General features: G+C 43.2%; 1 protein-coding gene across 14 annotated transcripts in view; it reads right to left on the bottom strand.

Annotated features, from left to right (window-relative positions):
• LOC109866351 (serine/threonine-protein kinase MRCK alpha) overlaps nt 1-11441 on the bottom strand; it is a 114145-nt gene extending 102704 nt beyond the window's left edge. For 7 of the 14 annotated variants that reach the window (XM_031800270.1, XM_031800274.1, XM_031800280.1 and 4 more), the window contains exon 1: nt 10216-11441. In XM_031800270.1, the coding sequence (XP_031656130.1) occupies nt 10216-10393 (178 nt within the window). In that variant the 5' untranslated portion in view covers nt 10394-11441. The remainder of the gene's footprint in view (nt 1-10215) is intronic. The other 7 variants (XM_031800279.1, XM_031800277.1, XM_031800281.1 and 4 more) reach the window with 2 other exon arrangements.
• Nucleotides 11442-15851: the final 4410 nt, after the last annotated feature.

Below are 15851 nucleotides of genomic sequence, written 5' to 3'. Positions count from 1 at the left end.
GCCTAAGAGGCATGGCCTTTGTCCCTACAGCACTCTCAGCTCTTCCACTAGGGGGAAAGCAGAGATGAGGTATTGGTCTATATATAGGGGCAGCAGCAGAGACGTCCCTTCCCAGAGACAATTGAGATGACAATCAGAGCGACCACAGGATTTCCCGATGATGTGATGGCATGCAAGGGAAGGCAGCGTCACTGGACTGCTCATCTAGCTACAGCTTCCTGTGACTACGCAAGGAGGATGAGGTCAGAGAACACTCCACCATAACAACAGGATCCACATGCACACACACACACCCCGAGAAAAAGAGGAACCCCCAAAAACCTTCAATACATCACATTAACTCACACACTGTGAATGTGTAGAAAAGAAGGCACAGACAAAGAGATCTGATTAGTCTGCTAAGGAGAGAAGCCTCATTTTATGAGTGAAATCTAGTTGACAACATTGAGGTTAGTCACCACCAGATCCATTTCATCATATGAGGCCTCCGATACATATTGTGAATGACGGGCATTTACTGTTTTACAGATAGAGGTAGTCCGGCCTGTTTATTATTAGTCATTCTAAAGTACCAGTAAAAAGGCCTTAACATCCACTGCTGTACACAGCCCAGTGTAGACCTGAAAATAGAGAAGGTCATCCTCAAAATCATAACACACCAAAAGGGGGGGGATGGAGGAGTAGAGAGGAGGAAAAGGGGGGGATGGAGGAGTAGAGAGGAGGAAAAGGGGGGGATGGAGGAGTAGAGAGGAGGAAAAGGGGGGGATGGAGGAGTAGAGAGGAGGAAAAGGGGGGGATGGAGGAGTAGAGAGGAGGAAAAGGGGGGGATGGAGGAGTAGAGAGGAGGAAAAGGGGGGGATGGAGGAGTAGAGAGGAGGAAAAGGGGGGGATGGAGGAGTAGAGAGGAGGAAAAGGGGGGGATGGAGGAGTAGAGAGGAGGAAAAGGGGGGATGGAGGAGTAGAGAGGAGGAAAAGGGGGGATGGAGGAGTAGAGAGGAGGAAAAGGGGGGATGGAGGAGTAGAGAGGAGGAAAAGGGGGGATGAGGAGTAGAGAGGAGGAAAAGGGGGGGATGAGGAGTAGAGAGGAGGAAAAGGGGGGATGAGGAGTAGAGAGGAGGAAAAGGGGGGGATGAGGAGTAGAGAGGAGGAAAAGGGGGGGATGAAGGAGTAGAGAGGAGGAAAAGGGGGGGATGAAGGAGTAGAGAGGAGGAAAAGGGGGGGATGAAGGAGTAGAGAGGAGGAAAAGGGGGGATGGAGGAGTAGAGAGGAGGAAAAGGGGGGATGGAGGAGTAGAGAGGAGGAAAAGGGGGGGATGGAGGAGTAGAGAGGAGGAAAGGGGGGGATGGAGGAGTAGAGAGGAGGAAAAGGGGGGATGGAGGAGTAGAGAGGAGGAAAAGGGGGGGATGGAGGAGTAGAGAGGAGGAAAAGGGGGGGATGGAGGAGTAGAGAGGAGGAAAAGGGGGGGATGGAGGAGTAGAGAGGAGGAAAAGGGGGGATGGAGGAGTAGAGAGGAGGAAAAGGGGGGATGGAGGAGTAGAGAGGAGGAAAAGGGGGGATGGAGGAGTAGAAAGGAGGAAAGGGGGGGATGGAGGAGTAGAAAGGAGGAAAGGGGGGGATGGAGGAGTAGAGAGGAGGAAAAGGGGGATGGATGTAGTTATGGAGAGAAAAGGGCAGGGGCAAGACTGGAACATAGAGATAGAGTGACGGGGAGAGGGAGGGTGCAAGAAAGAGATGGAAAGAGAAAGATGATATGGAAGAGAAAGAGATGGAAAGAGGTTGCAATGGAGAAAGAGAATGACAGAAAGTATGGCGAAGAGAGAGAGATGAGAGAAAGAGAATGACAGAAAGTATGGCGAAGAGAGAGAGATGAGAAAGAGAATGACAGAAAGTATGGCAAAGAGAGAGAGATGAGAGAAAGAGGGTCTACAACACTACCTCTTCAAAGAGTAGGCTATTCACCCCCATCAACAACAAAAAGACTGATATGGTTGTCTCACCTAGGCATCTTAAGATGAATGCACTAAGTGTAAGTCACTCTGATAAGAGCGTCTGCTAATTTACAAAAACATTTAAGCGGACAAAAAGCTATCCCCTAAACAGCTTTTTGTATTCCTAAATTTGCGCCTCCACTCCAAATTCCACAGCTGAGCTGTGAAGGCTGGGGCCTGGCTTAGTCAGCGTTTTTACACACAGCTGAGCTGTGAAGGGCTGGGGCCTGGCTTAGTCAGCGTTTTTACACACAGCTGAGCTGTGAAGGGCTGGGGCCTGGCTTAGTCAGCGTTTTTACACACAGCTGAGCTGTGAAGGGCTGGGGCCTGGCTTAGTCAGCGTTTTTACACACAGCTGAGCTGTGAAGGGCTGGGGCCTGGCTTAGTCAGCGTTTTTACACACAGCTGAGCCTCCACAAAATACAGGGATGCTCTGGCTACGGAACACACACAGGGTCACAAAGCACTCACTCCCTTCTCCTTCACTATCTAGCTACCACAGGCTTTCACTGGCCACCTAATTAACCCATCATCACAAGACATTTGACGCTCAACACCACCACAAAATACATTGTTTATTGCTATCTAATAGCATAATTTGGGGGACTTAGTATGTGGCAATGTTTATTTTTCTTGGTCCTGTTGTGTTGAAAGAATGACTGCAATGCACCGTCTGTATGCTTCCTATATTGGTGTGTGTATATGTCTGTCTGTAGGCCTATTTCCCAGCCACACCCAGTAAGGCATACGTGCATACAGAGGGCACAAGGAGTGAGGAAGAAGGAGAGAGAGAAAACCTGGCCTGGGAGCAAGCAGAGGTAAATGATTTGGCATATAACTCTACTATTACAGCTGCCCCATGCCAAGCCCTCTGTGCGGGTCAACATCCTGTGGTAGAGAGGGGGAACAAACTAAAAGGCAGAGATATCCTGGTTTTTCTGCATGTTACTTATTAACTCGGACCCAGCTTCTCAGCCATGAAGGAGTACTGATCTGGGATCAGGTTCCCTACTGGTCAGCGAAGGACCAGAAAATTGTCAAAGACTCCTGTCACCCAAGTCATAGACTTCTCTCTGCTACCGCACAGCAAGCAGTACCGGAGTGCTAAGTCTAGGTCCAAAGGGCTCCTTAACAGCTTTTACCCCCAAGCCTGCTGAACAATTAATCAAATGGCCACCGGACTATTTACATTGACCATCCCCCCGACAATGTTTTTACACTGCTGCTACACGCTGTTAATTATCGATGCACAGTCACTTTACCCCTACCTACAAATTACCTTGACTAACCTGTACCCCCACACATTGACTCGGTACCGGTACACCCTGTATATAGCCTGACTAACCTGTAGGCCCACACTAGGGTAGCCTAGTGGTTAGAGCGGTTAGAGCGTTGGACTAGTAACCGCGGAAGGTTGCAAGTTCAAATCCCTGAGCTGACAAGGTACAAAGGTACAAATCCGTCGTTCTGCCCCTGAACAAGGCAGTTAACCCACTGTTCCTAGGCCGTCATTGAAAATAAGAATTTGTTCTTAACTGACTTGCCTAGTAAAATAAAGGTCCATTTAAAATTGACTTGGTACTGGTACCCCCTGTATATAGCCTCTTGTTATTTTATTGTGTTCCTTTTTTTAAATGTTACTTTAGTTTATTTAGTTAATATTTTAAAACTGCATTGTAAGTTAAGGTCTTGTAAGTAAGCATTTCAGTGTAAGGTCTACTACACCTGTTGTATTCGGAGCATGTGACAAATCAAATTTGATTTGAATTATATTCATTATGATCTAAAAGGCTATACTGATACTAGGTCAGCACCACTAAGATGCTGGACCTGGTCTGACCTGTTCTGCTGGGCCTGTTCTGACGGGCCTGTTCTGAGATTTTAATAGTTTTCCCGGTTGAAGCCAGAAATCTGGGCACTGATCCAATATGATACCAGACTGAAATAATAACACAAATATTTTGTTTACAGTGTGTTTTTCAGACACATTGAGTCGACGACCCACAGACTACCACTTGGGATTTCATTAGACTTTTCGAAAATACTGAATTGAAATAGAATTGATCCCCAACCCTGCTTAACAGACACATGCATCCTACTGGAAGCACTCTGGATCCTGTCCCCCTGTCCTGCTACCACAGAAACACCAGCTGAACAGGCCTAAGTGAAGGGAAAGACAGTACGATGTCTTTGCCAGTTGGCTCCGCATCCATTTCAGCCATAACAGCTCAACTAGCAAGCCTTGCATAAATTCATCCTTTCACAAGTGAAAAATAATTTCAGAAAACAATGTCACTCTGTGTCATTGGTCTAGACTTGGATGGGGGGGGGGGGCTAATTGTTCCTCTGGGTTTGACTAATTTAGAAGTAATTTATGAGTAGAGTAATGGTCCTTATTCAGCCTGTGTGCGTGTGTGTCCTGCATGTGTGATTGTTTGTGTGTGTGTGTGTGTGTGTGTGTGTCCTGCGTGTGTGAGTTCATATTCACACCAAAATGTTCTGTAAATACTGCCTGGCCTGCTGGATCCACAGCCGGGAGACAGGCGTCATCCCAGCGGCAGATGACAGACATTTACAAACCTCTTTGTCATCAGAGCTTGCTAATAAACCAAGTTGTAGGCTACCCTCTGGGAGAGAGTGGTGAGAAAACCAGGGCCAGTCATTCATATGTAGGAGGTTCAGCTTCCTGCAGCTAGAAAATAAGATTCATTCTCAGCTTCACCTTCTATTGGTTAGGTGGTTTGTTTGGTTGAGCTGGGAAACTGTTAGAAGTGGGTATGTGTGCTATGTAAGGATTTGGGGGAGGGCATGAAAACGTAACCGACTGTTGGTCTGCTATGTTTAGGCCACTTCAATGGTCTGATATGGAGTGAGGGTTCAGGGAAGACATCCACTGTGACGTGACATGGCCGCCCTCTGACTGAATAGTACCCCTACATGATGGTGATCCCTCTCGGGAGAATGGAAAAGGAACCTTCAACTAAATGTGTGTGTACACGTGTATTAATTAATAAATGAAGAGTGTGAGTGAGTGACCTGACCACTGCCAGCTGTCTTTATAGTCACAGGCTGCAGGACAGCAGTGACCAACACAATACACAGCAGAGCCACTTCCTGGTATGACATCATGTGCCCAAAGAGCCCAGCATCCAGTCCCTGTGTTTCCTGTTAGCTGCCCCTGTGGAATCATCACAGGGAAAAGTAGAACGTCCAGCATCGTGACAAGGATGTCCTGGCCCTTCACATCACAATCAACCCCATCATCAGCACCCACAGACCCTCCTAACTTCTACCATGCCCATCAACACCTGGCCTGGGTAGGACTGTGAGTAACTAAGCGAGGTGTATGGTGTGTTTAAAATATCCTCACCACCACAATCAATGTATGAAAAGAAGCAGGGGTATGAGAGGACAGGCTGCCGATATAACCAACCAGAGGCCCAGTGGGGTGGATGTCTTCTGCTGGAGTTCAACAGTTAGCCACACCAGAACCACACCACACCAGAAACACACCACAACCACACCAGAACCACACCACACCAGAACCACATTATACCAGACCCACATCACATCATACCAGAACCACATCATACCCACACCACACCATACCAGAACCACAACACATCATCATCATCACACCAAACACCAGCACATCATACCCACACCACATCATACCAGAACCACATCATCATCACACCACAGCAGAACCTCACCACACCCACACAATACCAGAACCACACCAAACTGGTGATGATTTAACAAGTGCATTCGCAGAAAAAAAAGCACTGTCATTGCATCAATGTGTACCTAACCATAAACATCAATGCCTTTCTTAAAATCAATACACAAGTATATATTTTTAAACCTGCATATTTAGTTAATATTGCCTACTAACATGAATTTCTTTTAGCTAGGGAAATTGTGTCACTTCTCTTGCGTTCTGTGCAAGCGGAGTCAGGAAATATGCAGCAGTTTGGGCCGCCTGGCTCGTTGCGAACGGTGTGAAGACCATTTCTTCCTAACAAAGAACGTAATTAATTTGCCAGAATTGTAGATAATTATGACATAACATTGAAGGTTGTGCAATGTAACCGCAATATTTAGACTTAGGAATGCCACCCGTTAGATAAAATATGGAACGGTTCAGTATTTCACTGAAATAATAAACGTCTTGTTTTCGAAATGATAGTTTCCGGATTTGACCATATTAATGACCTAAGGCTCATATTTCTCTGTGTTATTATATTATAATTAAGTCTATGATTTGATATTTGATAGAGCAGTCTGACTGAGCGGTGGTAGGCAGCAGCAGGCTCATAAGCGTTCATTCAAACAGCACTTTCCTGCATTTGCCAGCAGCTCTTCGCTGTGCTTCAAGCATTGCACTATTTATGACTTCAAGCTTATCAACTCCCGAGATTAGGCTGGCAATAAGATAGTGCCTATAAGAACATCCAATAGTCAAAGGTATATTAAATACAAAGGCTATAGAGAGAAATAGTCCTATAATTCCTATAATAACGACAAGTTCTTACCTGGGAATATTGAAGACTCATGTTAAAAGGAACCACCAGCTTTCATATGTTCTCATGTTCTGAGCAAGGAACTTAAACGTTAGCTTTTTTTACATGGCACATATTGCACTTTTACTTTCTTCTCCAACACTTTGTTTTTGCATTATTTAAACCAAAATGAACATGATTCATGATTTATTTGAGACTAAATTGATTTTATTGATGTATTACATTAAGTTAAAATATAAGTGTTCATTCAGTGTTGTTGTAATTGTCATTATTACAATTATACACTGCTCAAAAAAATAAAGGGAACACTTAAACAACACAATGTAACTCCAAGTCAATCACACTTCTGTGAAATCAAACTGTCCACTTAGGAAGCAACACTGATTGACAATACATTTCACATGCTGTTGTGCAAATGGAATAGACAACAGGTGGAAACTATAGGCAATTAGCAAAACACCCCCAGTAAAGTGGAGTGGTTCTGCAGGTGGTGACCAGACCACTTCTCAGTTCCTATGCTTCCTGGCTGATGTTTTGGTCACTTTTGAATGCTGGCGGTGCTTTCACTCTAGTGGTAGCATGAGACGGAGTCTACAACCCACACAAGTGGCTCAGGTAGTGCAGCTCATCCAGGATGACACATCAATGCGAGCTGTGGCAAGAAGGTTTGCTGTGTCTGTCAGCGTAGTGTGCAGAGCATGGAGGCGCTACCAGGAGACAGGCCAGTACATCAGGAGACGTGGAGGAGGCCGTAAGAGGGCAACAACCCAGCAGCAGGACCGCTACCTCCACCTTTGTGCAAGGAGGAGCAGGAGGAGCACTGCCAGAGCCCTGCAAAATGACCTCCAGCAGGCCACAAATGTGCACGTGTCTGCTCAAACGGTCAGAAACAGACTCATGAGGGTGGTATGAGGGCCCGACGTCCACAGGTGGGGGTTGTGCTTACAGCCCAACACCGTGCAGGACGTTTGGCATTTGCCAGAGAACATCAAGATTGGCAAATTCGCCACTGGCGCCCTGTGCTCTTCACAGATGAAAGCAGGTTCACACTGAGCACGTGACAGACGTGACAGAGTCTGGAGACGCCGTGGAGAACATTCTGCTGCCTGCAACATCCTCCAGCATGACCGGTTTGGCGGTGGGTCAGTCATGGTGTGGGGTGGCATTTCTTTGGGGGGCCGCACAGCCCTCCATGTGCTCGCCAGAGGTAGCCTGACTGCCATTAGGTACCGAGATGAGATCCTCAGACCCCTTGTGAGACCATATGCTGGTGCGGTTGGCCCTGGGTTCCTCCTAATGCAAGACAATGCTAGACCTCATGTGGCTGGAGTGTGTCAGCAGTTCCTGCAAGAGGAAGACATTGACGCTATGGACTGGTCCGCCCATTCCCCAGACCTGAGTCCCAATTGAGCACATCTGGGACATCATGTCTCGCTCCACTAAAGGATGCTTTAGTCCAGGTCTGGGAGGAGATCCCTCAGGAGACCATCCGCCACCTCATCAGGAGCATGCCCAGGCATTGTAGGGAGGTCATACATTCAACTATGTAAAGAAAAAAGTATTTAATAAGAATATTTCATTCATTCAGATCTAGGATGTGTTATTTTTGTGTTCCCTTTATTTTTTTGAGCAGTGTATATATATTTATATATATTTTTTAAATTCAAAATTAGCCGATTAATCGGTATTGGCTTTCTTTGGTCCTCCAATAATCAGTATCGCTGTTGAAAAATCATAATCGGTCGACCTCTAATCACACCACATCATACCCACACCACACCAGAACCACCCCACAACATCACACCACATCATACCCACACCATACCAGAACCACACCACAACATCACACCACATCATACCCACACCATACCAGAACCACACCATACCCATATCACATCATACCAGAACCACATCACATCATACCCACACCACAACATCACACCACATCATACCCACACCATACCAGAACCACACCATCACACCACACCACAACCATATCACATCATACCAGAACCACATCATCATCACACCACATCATACCCACACCATACCAGAACCACATCACACCACATCATACCCACACCATACTAGAACCACACAATCACCACACCACATCAGAACCACATCACACCAGAACCACAACAACAGTTCATTCTCAAACAGATTGTTGTTTTTTCTGATCCTCCTCATATCTGGACATCAACTTCTCAGTCTACATAGATAGTAGGCCAATAGTATAGTATCATAAAGTATAGTAGAGTGTTTTAGGCCTATAACATTGTTAGTGTATAATATAGGCTAGTGCTGTAGCATTGTGCTGGACAGTATTTAGAATGAACATAGTTCCATTAATAGCAAATAAACAATGCAGATAAAACAATTGTTACATATTTCATAATTGAGCCTTAAAAATAGTGTTATTCAGGTCAACGCCTCTTCCAATCTTCTGCTTACTACTAGGTAGTCAGTGTTATAAGGTCATAACTGAAGGATATGGTGAACTAGGCCTGGTCCATTCACCGATGGCTACAGGTTATACAGGGGTCTGTTGCCATATCAACCAAAATGAGGTCACCAAGCTAAGTGATGAAAAGCAAACCTTATAGTAATGTTTGTCTACTGTTGTGGGCTGAGCATGAAGGGGATATCAGGGATGACATAAGTCATTGCTAGTCTTATACTTTATAACATGATGGTGTTTTGAGAATGATGTTTTGTGAACATTAAAGTTAAAGTGAAAGGTGTATTTTAAGTGTCTCATCCATCTTTGGGGAATGGTGTTTCATGTGACAGGCCTGGGTATAAGCACTATTCATTACGTTATGAAGCATTTGTCAAATCATGTCATCAAAACTTGTGGTAAGCTCAGAGGTCAAAAGGAGGACACCACCAAAGGTGTTGAAATATGCTTAATTTTAGTAGGCTACATGTACTCGCAATACATTACAACCCCTTAGCCTAAATGAAGCATACACTTATTTTGATAGTGTTTCTATGGTGTTTGTAAAGGTGAAATGATTTCCATTGTTTGCAGCTACTGTCAGTGAATGGCTGAGTCCTGAATAAAAGCACCTAATTGCAGTACATATTGCAGTGTTTCCCCTAGCCTCTGGCTGGCTCCGTTTACACGGGGTAAATGTCCAAATTAAATCCCACTTGGCACTTGGGCATCTCGGTAAGGCATACCCATACAGAGTTACCACTGGACCATTCAGATAAAACGTCGTTCGCATTCCATTAGTGCTCGAACCAAACCACCAATGTCGTTACACACACAGTTCGCTATTTCAACAAATGATTAAGTTGTGTGTGTGGTCCTGTGTGCTTTGCTTTTCAATGACCGTGAGTGGGGAGAGACACCATTGCAAACGTTCCATGACATTTGGGGCTCGTGCTAGGCCACTGCCTGGCTACTGCCACTACAACAAATGGTAACATTTGCTGTTGGTGTGTAAAGTCAATTTGTTATGGGACACGACTCAAGTTGGATATAAAGTACCCCAAAACAGTCATACACTAGAAAAGCACAATTGCCTTGAAGTTAAAAACGGGGCTGTGGAGGTGGCCTAGGCTAAGAGGATAGCAGCTCCTTCATGACCAGGCCTTGCGCTGAGGTCTCTACTACTATTAAAAGGTATGTGGTAAAAGGGGGGGCACATTGCACCACCATTACCATTACATCAAAAGAAAGGGGGGGAACTTACCCCAATCCAGAAACTCCAAGATGTTTTTCTCCCTTCTGAGCGGTGAGTTGTTGCACTCATCATAAAGGCAGATAAGGATATCCAATAGCGTTTCCACGCTAAGGCATTGGCCATTTGACTGAGCTGGGCCGTCCAGGATCAGCTTTTCCAGTTTCTTCAAACGGACCTCTCCCGACATGATTCAAACTGTAGTCAGGTGATGCTGGTAGAGGAAATTATATTAACTCACTTAAATAGTTAGCTAAACCTTATATTCCGGCTGACCAGGGACGAACAGAAGAAGTTCGCTTAGCTTGTCTCGGTCTCACCTTGTAGCAAAATGAATAAAAACTTTTGAGGCAAGCAAGCTAATAGCGAGCTAAAATAGAACTATCATGATCCACCTCTCACAAAAGGTATATATAGAGTATCTCGGAGGTGAGTGAGCCATGTAATATTTCCTCATTTTATTTATCCTATTCCCCCAAAACACAAAGGAGAACTCACAATTGCAGACCCTGCCCTGGCCAGCAGATTTTGACGTAGGCTAATGAAAGCCGCTTGTAGTATTTCCTTACGTATTTACAGTCTTCTCCTGTCAAAAATACCCCCAGTGAAAATATTACCCGTGAGAATGCAGTTATAACAATCCCCTGAGATGTTGATATGTGGTTATCCAAACTGCAGCGGAAAAAAATGCATCAACACTAGATCTGCAATGCTACAAAGCCTCAATGCAATGCCCCTCCTCTGTTGAGTCTGAGAATGGAAGGGCGCAAGGCTTAACTAGCTCGTTTTTTCGTTTAAATTCAATTATTTTAAAATCAACTGCCTTGGCCCTCTTCACAGTTTAAAACTATGGTTCGAATATATGTCCATTGCTGTATCCGTCGAAAATGCGGTTTCTCTGAGGGGTTGAGCTTTTTCCCGTCAAGAAAAAAGCTGCATTCTTGCTCATACCAATCCAGTACACTGCCTTCCCCCTTTGCTTCCCACTTCGGTCGCTTGCCGTTCTCGAACTACAGCTTGCTGCAGGCAAAACCCCAGCTCATCATGGCGACCGTCACACACTGCCGTCACAGCATCTGCTGTCCTGTGGGACGCGAGGGTATACTGGAAGGATAGCGGACAATATTGTGAATGGAAACTGCGGTCGTTGTAGCTAGGTGGCGAAACTGAAAGAAATAGGCACTATCGTGCATATTGTGATAAAAGCACAAAATCTGGCACAGAGGTAGATTGATGTACCCTGAAAATATTTAGATATGGAGCCGCCCCTAGGGGGGCGTGGCAACCATTTTTCAAAATGGCCACTGATGGTAACATTATTATGGAATTCAGAAGGGGTGGGTATTTGCGGAACGTTCCAACAGTAATCTGTTCCAAAAACTTTGTAAAGTACAAGGTTGCCAACAAACAACGCATACAAAGTAGCATGATTAATTCACCTAGCTAACTAGCTTCCAAACAGGCATCAACTCAACACGAAGCTTATTCTTAATGTTTGTCCATAGGCTACCAGAGTGAGGACAGACATTGGTGATTGAAAAAAAGTTATTAAATAGCCAACTCCCTACCCAGTATCTTATTCTGCTGCTATACGACTTTGTACGCGTTGTTTGTTGACAACCTTGTTATTTACAACGTTTTTGGAACACATTCCTGTTGGAGCGTTCCACAAATCATACCCACCCTTCAGAAGGACTGTTTTAAAGATGCATTATGTAGAAATCGCTCTGCCATTTCCTGGTTACTACAATTCGAATAGTTAGCCTAATTTCAGTCTATGTGACTAAACAAGCAAGTATACTGTAGATAATCATTGTTGCATCTAAACCACTGTGAAATATATTTTCCATCATGAAAAATATTGAATTTTCGGCTGTTTGAAGCTGGTGTACAAAACCAAAAGTAAAAGACACAAAAACACAACGTAAGAAAGAGAAGCATAGAAGTAGCACACATAGAACTGATCTAACGCTTCTTAGACTTGCTTTCAATAAGAATGACAGCAAATGTAATTTAAATATAATTGATCCCCAATCCTGCATAACAGACACATGCATCCTACTGGAAGCGCTCTGGATCCTGTCCCCCTGTCCTGCTACCACAGAAACACCAGCTGAAAAGGCCTAAGTGAAGAAAATGGAATGGCATCAAACACATCAAAACCATGTGTTTGCTGTATTTGATACCGTTCCTCCTATTCCACTCCATCCTCCCTAATTAATGTTCCACCAACCCCCTGTGAAATGACAGATCTATAACTCACATTTCTATGTGAATTTGGTCAGTCACCCAAAAAATGTATTACATATTGCAGCTTCAAGATAAAGGCTCCAGATTTAGATTTATCGACCCTAAAAATATTTAGATATGGAGCCACCCCAAAATGGCTGCATAGGATAACACTATTGTACAATTCAGAAAGACTATTTAGAGATAAACACACAAAATTTGTCACAGAGGTAGATTCATGTATCCTCAAATGATTTAGATATGAAGCCACCACAGAGTTTTCCCCTGGGGGCCATGACAGTCAATTTATGAAATGGACAGAGATTTTATTTGGAGATTTGCAGATTAAATTTGGCTCAGATGTAGACTGAGGTACCCTGAAAAGAATCAAATATGGAGCCACCACAGATATGGCCCCTGGGGGCCATGGCAGCCATTTTACTAAAAGGCTGCAGACTGTATAACTATTTTACAACCCTTAAATCTATAGAAAGTAACCTCCTATACTTCTTAGATTTTTTCAAATCACATATTCTGGCCTGGATCTCCTGAAAACCAAAAGGTTTAACAATAACACACAGTATATTACAAGGAGTACGAAAGGCCTTTAGAATTGTAACATTGTATAACCGACAGTGGCCATTTTGGAAGATGGCGGCCACGGCCCCCGAGGGCCAAACCTGTGGTGGCTCCATATCTTAATCTTTTCAGGCTACATAAATCTACTGCTGTACCAAATATGGTGTGTTTACCTCAAAATAGTCCTTTTAAATTGTAAAATAGTGTTGCCCTATGTGGCTATTTAAAGAAATTGCTGCCACACCCCCCAGGGGCCAAATCTGGGTTGGCTCCATAATCTAAATGTTTTCAGGGGCCATAAATCTAACTCTTAGCCAATTTGTAGCCTTCATCTTAAAACAATCCTTCTGAATTTCAAAATAGTGACACCATTAGGTAGCCATTTAGAAAAATGGCTGCCATGCCCCCAGGGACCAAATCTGGGGTGGCTCCATATCTAAATATTTTAAGGGTACATGGCTAGAAGGGATCCAGCTTTTGTAAAATTTACATAAAAAGATTTTGGGGTGTTTTTTTTCTTAATTTTAGCTAACCCTAACCCTTTTCCTAACCTTAACCTAATTATCCTAACCTACTAAGTTAATTATCTTAACCTGCTACGAAAAGTAAAATCTGACAAAAGCTGGATCCCTTCTAGCCGGGACCCACGAATCTACCTCTGTGCCAAATGTGGTGCTTTTATCACAAAATACATGATGGTTTTGCTTCGCTGCCCCACTGCCATTGCCGCCCCCACTGCCATCCCCGACATTTAATTTTATTGTGTGTAGTTTTTATAGATTTTTTTACTTAGTTTATTTAAGGGCTCATAAATAAGCATTTCACGGTAAGGTCTACCTGTTGTATTCAGCGTGTATTCAGCATTTCATTTGATTGGTATAGAATGGAATGGCACATTTAAGAATGAGAACAGGACCTTTAATTGCTTAACACAATTTATTTTTGTATCTGCACATTGCATTGAGTAATGCTGCATTCATAACCAAGTGGGAAGGTAGTAATTACCATTTGTGAAATAGTAAATACGAGTTGGGTGCATCACGTTTTGAACTGGACAATACAATCAAACATGGAGGTCATTAAAATGTATATCCAGAGCTGCTTTCACTTTTTTTTAAATGAAATTACAAGATGTTGTGAACACAGCATTAGCAAGCAACAAACACTAAATAATTGTGGGATAGATCACAAAGTAGTTTACATGGCTAGCTTTTTTCTTTAGTTACCAGTCAGGAAAATTTGAATAATCTAATAGTTTTTCATTGTTCAATGGACCTCACCAGATGTCAAATATGTGAACTATTGACTTCATTGATTGACAATAATATTAATTATCACCGCATTATCTTCCAGCGTATCAGCCAATGTTTGTATTCTTGCAGCTTATTATCAGAAATAAAAGTACTGCTAGCATAAATGGTGTTGCCGAGCTATCAACATGAAAGGCATTTACATTTCAAAGACAATAGTTCAAACATGTTATGTGTTTAACAGTTGGAAATAGTGTTCAAAAACGATTTTTTATTTTGTTAAAAAATCTTCTACCACCCCTATGATGATCGAGAAGGTATAAAACCATTGCGTTATATTCTGTGCCATTAAATTTGCGTATCGATGTTGAAATATTAAAGCAAACATTTTTATTATTATATTTTCAACACAGGTTAGTACTAAGCCAAGGAAGTGGTAAATTGGATCTGATGACATATCTTGGAACAACCGCGCCCCCTGGCGAATCTTCACAGCCATCAATTCTGGATAATTATTGGATGGGGATGGTTGCCTTGTACCGGTAGGTTTGATTCAAGGATATTACTTACGTTCGTTCATTCGTTTACCGCAGGGCTCTCGAACTCTGTTCCCGGAGATCTACCGTCCTGTAGGTTTTCGCTCCAACCCTAATCTAGCCCACCAGATTCTAATACATAGCTGGTTGATAAACTGAACCAGGTTAGTTAGTTTACAACTGGGATTGGATTGAAAACCTATAGGAGGATAGCTCTCCAGGAACAGGATTGGAGAGCCGTGGAACTTCATCGACTCCTTTTACTGATGTTTTGAATCGAAACTAGTTGCAAACAGATACCGATTGTAGATTTGATAATCATCCAGAAGGTAATTAAAAGTTACTTTAGTTGATTTACATCATGTTTGTCAATCATTTCGTAACAATGTCAAATATGAAATCTCACCTGTCAATTAAGCATCTACAGTAGATAGATGTATACTATTGTAGCCTAGGTAGGGCATAGAGGCAATTTGATACAATATTCCTTTTCAAGATAGTAAGTCTCCAATAGTCTCTGAACAGACAGAAATAAACTACTATGATAAAACCAAGTAGTCATATTCCTTTGGAGACCCTATTAACAGTGATAAAATATGAAATATAATTAGGCTATAGCCTTGTCAATTAAATAGCCCATACAACTGACTGTCCAGCCTGGTCTGTTGGTCCCTGCACAGGATTATTGGCCAACATTGGCCACTTGAACACTGGGCAATTAGCCTACAAGTAGAGAAATTCACGTGCAAACATTGCATTTCTTCAATATTTGATGTTGAGATCAGGCAGGATGTAGCATAATTAGGAAGTTAGTGACAATAGTGTAATGTCATTTAAATCATGTGGGCTACAACTTCAATATTGACTTTTACACACAGCTTCATTCTCTCATTTGAGATGCTCAAAATAATAGGCCTGGCCTGCTGATTTTGTGCTGAAGTGAAGTCCATGCAAATGTACAGAAACTCATACACTTTACATTTTGATAAATGTAATTTTAAGCTCTTTCTCTATAATCAATTCAAACCATGGAAGGAGAATGGATATTTGATTT

The sequence above is a fragment of the Oncorhynchus kisutch genome, linkage group LG21 (assembly GCF_002021735.2).
Source record: "Oncorhynchus kisutch isolate 150728-3 linkage group LG21, Okis_V2, whole genome shotgun sequence".
NCBI classification, from domain to species: Eukaryota; Metazoa; Chordata; class Actinopteri; order Salmoniformes; family Salmonidae; genus Oncorhynchus; species Oncorhynchus kisutch.
This window is presented reverse-complemented; position numbering and strand designations above follow the sequence as displayed.